This window comes from Carassius gibelio, chromosome A2, assembly GCF_023724105.1.
Source record: "Carassius gibelio isolate Cgi1373 ecotype wild population from Czech Republic chromosome A2, carGib1.2-hapl.c, whole genome shotgun sequence".
In the NCBI taxonomy this organism is placed as follows: Eukaryota; Metazoa; Chordata; class Actinopteri; order Cypriniformes; family Cyprinidae; genus Carassius; species Carassius gibelio.
In genome coordinates, this window is record NC_068372.1 from 7927029 (window position 1) to 7935131 (window position 8103).

An 8103-nucleotide genomic window follows, 5' to 3' on the forward strand; every position below is an offset into this window, starting at 1 on the left:
AAGACTAAATCTAAATGCATATTAGAAAAATGTTTTGAATGAAAAACACGATGTGTCACAAAATGATGTGTGAAATACACAGCTTGATCAAATTTAATGACTTGTTTTGTGTGCAGTATGTACTTGAGATTTAATATGATGACCTAAAGAAAACTATTATTATTATTATAGCATTCTCCTATAAAATTAATAAACAACCAAACACAAAATAATTCTTAATCCATTTATTTATTTATTTAAAAGCACTGGAAGGTTTTTTGTTGGAGGCAAACAATGAATCAAATCAAATTATTAGTCAAGTCTCATTCAATAAAATAAGTACAAAAAATTTTTTTTTAAAGCCCACCAAAACTAAAGCATGTAATAAATAAAATATAAAATTGCAGAATAATGCAAAACATGAGCAAATGAAAAGAATGCTTAACATTAGGTCATACTCATGGACAGAGGTTTTCAGCATTATGTGTTATCACCTGAGGAGATACATGGAAGTTTCTGTAGTTTGACAAAACCCATAGGTTCACTGTTATGAGACATGTCTGTAGACCGAGACCTCAGGAGATCTCAGTAGACATCTTTTAGTGTGATCACTACACAATCAGTGTATAATCATTTTAGTGTGTCAAAACTGATGGATCTAGATTGTACGCCAAGCAACAAAGCAGTTCTCAATATAAAGTCATCACTCTACATATTCTCAATCTAGCATCATGATTAAAAGCAGCCGTGCTCACACACACACACACAATCTTAGTTCACTTGAGTTTGACCCGCAGAGATCAGATGCCTCGAACACAGCAAATGATGCAGCATTTTTCCCAAAGGAACTATAGAATATGCATTTTCTCCACAATACGATTGCTAAGCTATCCTAAACTAACTAGAAAGCTATGTTTTGCATACTATATAGACATCTACAATACGTAAACCAAAACAAAGCATAAGAAACTAGAATTTCCAGTACATCAAACCAAATACAAAAAAATTAATAACTGAAAAAGACCACAAAACACACAAACAGTAGTGAGTGGGGGGAAAAAAAGAAGACTTGATCCAGTGGTTTGTGAGAGTACTAGTTGCAAATGTGTCATGTATAATGGGAGAGATATCAAATGCAAAGTTGAATCAGGACTGCTAAAAGAGGGCATTGTGAAGGAAAAAAAGATGGAATCACAAAGATCGAGAATCACACAAAGCCCACCGCAGCCTAACACAGTGTCCCACTGATCGCTCAACAGATCCAGAGACGACTCACTACAGGAAGACGACAAAAAATAAGAAAATCCCAGCCAAACATAAAACATTTAATTAGCTACAGAACAAACACAGTCTTATATACTATTCTGGTTCGGTTTATGTGGTTGAGATCTTATAAGTGGTCATCACGCTTTAGGCTACTGCCAGCAGTTACTTAAAGCACTGAATATTGCATGATTCGAAAATGGTACAATGAACCATTAAAAACAGCTGTAGTTTTGATACCAGACAAACTGCGATCAGATATTTCGTATCCGTTGCACTCCAAATGTCAAGCAAAATACAAACAAAAAGTGAAAAGTACACAAAAATCAAGTCCATTTTCCTCTGACTGGTTTAAGCACTCAGACGAAGGTGCACATTTAGACGAATGTATTGATTTATTGCGATAGGTCTTTATCCCCTTCCACAGTGTTCGTTCAGTTGAGCACTATGCAGTAGCATGTATACAGTGAAACCCATCACACTAACAGGCGACTAGCATCGTTAACAATATCAGTAAGACAAAAGTGCAATATTGCATGTGTATTTCTTTAGTTGAGAAGAACGACACCTGACGGCATACCTGTAGAACATATCAGACCGTAAACAATGGTGCAAAACAAGTTAAAGGATTTTAAGGCTTTGAGTTTCCTGATGTGTTTTTTTGTTCTCTGAGATAGTTGTAAGAGGTCCGCAGGCGGCACATATGAACGCGATTGCGCAAACATTCGCACACAAGCAGCACTATTCTATTCAAGCGTATACTGTCACCCCTAACATAAGGTGTATTATTATCTAGTAGTTCATATTATAACATCTTTACCATTCAAGCTGCAAGCATAGATATTTATCTACACGTATCCACATTACCATTAAACACATTGCTACATGTATCAACATGTCAACATTACATGGACAAACAAAAGAGTTCCTCCAAGCAGAAAATAATAAATGCATGGTCTAATAATATTAATTAAGAAAATAACTACTACTAGGTAAATTAAGATGACAATAACTTAATTTCGGTAGGGAAAGCTATGTGGAAACTGGCATTAGAGGCAGTGCTTCTACCTAAGAAAGAACTCGCTGGCCATTTTGATATGAGCGTTGTTTGCGTTCAAGAGTTTCAAGAATCATATTCATTTAAGAATGAATTTGACATCACACCTTAAAAGGTTTAGCTAAGCCAACGAGGTTTAAGAACGCATAAAGTCACTGAACGTGACAAATTCATGAGTAACACACAAATACTTTGTGATAGTTATGAAAATGTATCTGGTTATTGCTTTCTACAGCATGTGTGGACAAGCAAACCCAGAGAGGGTTTGCCATTCTGGCTGTACAAAAAAGAAATGAAAAAGGTTGTGTGAAGATTGATGGAATGACTGTAAAAAGACAAAGAACGAGTAAACTTTCCCTTAAACTGTGACGCATTCTTTCGGAGATTCTAAAACATGGCTAACAAGTGATACAACAAGATGGCCAATGGAAAACATTGTGCTACCACTGATGGCCATTTTGTTTGCATGCAAAAATCTATTCCACCCAACCGAAGCAATTTAAGACCAATCTTGCGTCCGCTATCACTTGTCGGCCATGTGATAATTTAATCACGCGACTCAGGAATGTGCTTGAGAGTTTGAGTCTCCTTCACCCGTTTTGGTCGTCACTGGTTGGGCGAAGGGGTTTAGAGGAAGACATGGTGAAGTTCTTCATTTTTGGCCTGTGGAAGTGAAGACTGAGCTTAAAGGGTTCCCCAGCATGCACGGCGATCGAGTCAAGCTGTGGTGGATGACAGAGACGGTGGTCCCGGTGAGGGGGCGTCTACATGGCAGTGCTGGCGTACTCTGAGGACGAAGTGGAAGCGGTGGTGGACTGGGTCGAGGTGGATCCCTGAGCCGAACCTTTGCGGTTGATCATGAAGGGGTGGAAGTTGGGGTGCCGGCGGGCATGTTTGATGAGGTGGTCGCTGCGCATAAAACGCTTGTCACAGAGTGGGCACAGGAAGCGTTTCTCGCCAGTGTGGGTACGCAGGTGTCGGGCCAACTCGTCAGAACGGGCAAATTTCTTTTCACAGTCGGGCCAGGTGCACGGAAAGGGCCTCTCACCTAGACAAAAAACATGAACAATCCGCAACACATTAGAGAAAATTTTGTATGATATACACAAGCGTACTACTAAAGTCGTCAATGGCTTGGCACCTGCACTATCTACCGTTTTAGATATAAAGCATACTAATTGAAGAACCTCAGACAACTTTACTAGTTTTCCGTAGAGTACTTACCACTGTACAAATATTTCATTAGCATAGTAGCTAGCACAGTAGTTATTACACAATTGCTTTGTTAGTTAACTAGCACTAGTGTTTTTCAATGGACTAGAATGTATACCACTTAGTGTTGTCACCAATATATCTGCTCATAGACTTTGCCTTTAAACACTCCAGTGTGTATTTGTGAAAGCGCTTGGTATAGTGCCTGAAGTGATGATCATTGTAGCCAATCACAGACATATCTTTTGAGCGCGTGAACACAATGGCCAATCAGAGGTATTTAAGAATCCGTTCAACAAAGCTCAAAATGCTAGTGGGAATTGCTGTTATTGTCACAATTTTAATATTTCAGTACTCATGTACTTTTGACAACACTAATACCACTGTACTGGTACACGTAGACTTCTCTTTTTGGTTCACACTGTAAAAAAAACCTGATGAATGGGGGATGGGGGCTATCAAACTCTGATGTTGGATGAGAAAATTATTTTATACATTTCAGAAACTGGACAGTACATAGTGCTTAGTATATCATTTAGTATAAGCTCTGTTCCAATTGACAAGGCCACTACGAAGTGTTCATGCTCCCTGAGCACTGGATATCTTTTGAAGTCCACTTTACTTGACAAAAAATGTGTATTTAGAAAACATTTCAGTGCCGTCACACACAGGCGAGCATGAGTTCTGCATATAAGACGTGTTTGAGGTATGACAACATGTACTTCCGTAATAAACACAAATTAACGTAAATTAATGTAATAAGTGTAAATGTATTAATTTAATCTAAATAAGTGGTCATAATCAGTGCTGTCAAACGATTTATTGCATACAACAAACTAGGGGTGCTCCGATCACGATCGGCCGATCGTTAATGCGCATCTCGTCAGTAAAGCCGGTTCTCTAATCAGCCGTTAATTCCATCAGGTGCGTGATTTCACATAGAGCAGCTGTTACTACACAGAGCCGTTGTTAATAGAGAAGCTGCGCAAATCCACCTCATTTTCAGCGTTTTTTGGTGCATCTTCTCAGTTAACAACGGCTCTGTGTAGTAACAGCTGCTCTATGCGAAATCACGCACCTGATGGAATTAACGGCTGATTAGAGAACCGGCTTTACTGACGAGATGTGCATTAACGATCGGCTGATCGTGATCGGAGCACCCCTACAACAAACGTTTTTGTTTACATGATACATGCGGTGTATATTTATTATGTATATAATTAAATAATATTTTGAAAATATTTACATGTATATACATTTATATTCTTATACTTTATATTTTATATAGAAATATATTTAATATATAAACATAAATTTTTTCTTAAAGGGGGGGTGAAATGCTCGTTTTCACTCAGTATCCTGTTAATCTTGAGTACCTATAGAGTAGTACTGCATCCTTCATAGCTCCAAAAAGTCTTTAGTTTTATTATATTCATAAGAGAAAGATAGTCTGTACCGATTTTTCCTGGAAAAACACGACCGGCTGGAGGCGGAAAAAAAGCAGAAAAAAAACAGCAGAAAAAAAAAATATGTTTACAGTATGATACAAAAAGTGGTTTTGGTCTATGTAGCTAATTTTTTCATACCTAACCCTTCATGACAACTGTGAAGGCGATGTTTTTTTTTTTTTTATAACTCATCGGTTTAGATTATATTAATATTTTCTTTACTTTTTATTTGTAGCTTTGCAATTCCCACCCACAATTTTTTTTGTTATACAAAAAATTACAAGTCATACCCATCATATTCCATAAATTGGAATTTTTGATCATGAAATTGTACAGTAATTGTTGATTTTATTTAAGGGGTACGGTAAGGGTTGGGCATCGGTTTTATAGCTATAATTACCATGCACTAGGTGTTTGTTTGACTTCATAATTTATTGCATGTTTCATTAACATTCATTGTTCTGTACTTCAGAGAATTCAAAAGCAATAGAATTTGGGCCTTACAAACATTTTACACATAAAACATAAAATGTACTTGAAAAGACTGAAAGACAATGACATCCACGCTTTTTTCTTTGAAGGGAGACATATCTTGTATTAATATGCATAACCTGTAGAGATGTGGCTTGTTATACTGTGAGACGCAGACAGTACCAGTACTCTTCAGACTGGAATCTCACTTAAGATGGCAGAACAAGTCCTCCTCACAGGGCTCTTATGGCTGAATGGAATGCAACTCTAGTGTTTCATAAGTGTACTAGCCTTTAATCTGTACTGTACTAGATGACTTATTCTGTGAGTGTAAGAACTACTGCACTAATGTTTATCACTTTAGTTGTCAGTGTATTAGCATATCATTAGTACACTGTACTAAAGATTTCTTCGCTAGTGTACTACTTATAACTGTACTACAACCCTTAAGAAAATTAACCAAGGTTTTACTAAAAATAAAAAAAAATGGTTATAGCCGATTCATTGTAACCACAAATGTTGCTACACCAACTATATAGTTTAATAGCATTTGTAGTCAAACTATGGTTTTACTTAGTTTTAATATGCCAAAAAAAAAGAAAAAAAAAGTTTATTTTCTTAAGGGAATCTTCTGCACCGTGTCCGTTAAATTCTGTCACCTTTTCACCACATTAAACTTCAATCAATGAACAAAACCAAATAGTAACAGTCCGTTTGTGAACGTCTCATGAAGAGAGGCCAGGTGCATACTTTAATAGCTCTTTTGGCTTTAGCAAAATAACAGAAAGTGCATTTAAATGGGTTCCTGCGCACACACGAGCTGTTTTCACATGCAAATATGAGACTCGTCACTATACTATCCTATACTCGGTCCTCCCTCACGAGCTCCTTCCTTTGTTCATAAACTTTCTTTGTTGGGAGGCCACAGTTGGGAGTTTTCCCACTCTTTTGTTAAACTAACGAGTATTACTATCCAGGAATTCACTTTTAATATCTCAATTCAGAGGCGCTAATTGGAATTGACAGGAGCCCCTGACAACAGTCAACAAACATACGGCCAATAATTAAAAGTTACTCCCTAACAAACACAGCCGACTGTTAAAATTCTCCATAATATGCTTATGTAACAAAGTTTTTTTTTTTTTACAACCAATTTATGCGACATGCAGTTTATAAAACGATAATTAGTATTTATAAATGCGCATATATAGAGGAATTATAGTAGCTTATGTAGAGTATTTATACTCTATTCATATGTAGAGAGTATTTATACTCTATTCTGTATGTACAGTTATATTCGAGTATGAATACAAATGATATCTGAAGCATTGGCGACCATCCCTTCCCCGCGCGTGCGCTTCAGCTCACCTGTGTGGGTCCTGATGTGCGCCTTCAGGTGGGATGATTTGCCGTACACCCGGTCACACCCGTCGAAGGTACAGGGGTGACGCTTGGTGGGGGACCGGGGGGCGCCCCCTCCTCCCCAAATCTGCTGAGGGGTGTTATTGTACTGTCCCGGGACAGGGGTGGCAGAGGGGGTCATGGTCGGCGTTGGGGTGGTTGAGTCAGACAACGTGGTGTAGCCGCTCTCTCCACACGACGAGTTGCTGCTTTCGGAGTAGGCCGACATGGGACGAAACTTGCCGTGTAGGTCGGTGAGGATCTCCGCCACCGTCATCATGTTGGCCCCCTCTAACCGGAGCGTCTCCCGTACCTCCCTGTCCTCGCTCGACCCGTCTGGCTCCACGGCAGGAAGGCCCTGAGGAGGGGCCTGAGCCGCAGCAGACACCGGGGTGGGTCGATGGAGGACGGGGCCGCTGGATATCGACACCAGACACTCGGCGGCCAGATAATCCGAGTAGGCGAACGACATTTTATCGCGACTGCGTTTAATGACAAAGCAAAAGTTATGATGGGGAGCCTCGCTTCCTGAGTGCGTTCGGTTCTTCTCCAAAGACTTTCAACTCGTTGTTTTGTTCTCATCAGCAGCGGCCTCTGCTCTCTATCTACAGAGTAAATACAAGCAAAACAAATGAAATCAACTATTTAAAAAAATATCCAAAAAATAAAAATAAATAAATAATACTCTACCGGCGTGTCTGCATTACAAGCCTCAACGTGGTGTCCTACATTGCCCCTCGTTTCATTGTGTCTGTCTGTCTGCTGCTAGAACCGGCAAAGCCCACGCCACACCCCCGGCAGCGAGTTTGGTAATCCTACTACGAAGAAGGCTTGGCTCATTAATATTAATTACGTGACGCGCTGTTCTCCTAATCGCCTTGACGGATTGGCTGAAGGGCAGACGAGGGTAGGCGTAGTAGGCGGTGCTAAGAAGGTGAAAAAAATATAATCACGACGAGCTCATGAATATTAATCAAGACGCGTGACAGGACGGCCCAGGAAGGTTCTGCTATACTTAATTGATATTCACACTCTAAAGTCGCTAGCATGCACCATGTGGTGAACTGACGCGCATCACGGGCGTGGACCAAAGAGAGACCATTTAATAGTATGCCAAATGGATTCGTGGGGGAAAAAATATAATCGGTGTAACGTTACAGTTTCTTTAGAAACCTTTGTGGAGTGAAATATTTGACTGGAATAAAAAAGATAACAACTCAAATTAATTCTTATCAGTTGGTGACGTCATAGCATGTATGAAGAAGTGGAAGG

General features: G+C 39.2%; 1 protein-coding gene across 1 annotated transcript; it reads right to left on the bottom strand.

Annotated features, from left to right (window-relative positions):
- Positions 1-209: 209 nt before the first annotated feature.
- On the bottom strand, positions 210-7659 carry LOC128026021 (Krueppel-like factor 9). Its single transcript, XM_052612718.1, has 3 exons — positions 7522-7659; positions 6799-7436; positions 210-3347 (listed from the first exon to the last, which is right to left on the bottom strand). Exons 2-3 carry the CDS (start codon positions 7301-7303, stop codon positions 3064-3066), a joined length of 789 nt encoding a protein of 262 aa, XP_052468678.1. The 5' UTR covers positions 7304-7436; positions 7522-7659; the 3' UTR covers positions 210-3063.
- Positions 7660-8103: the final 444 nt, after the last annotated feature.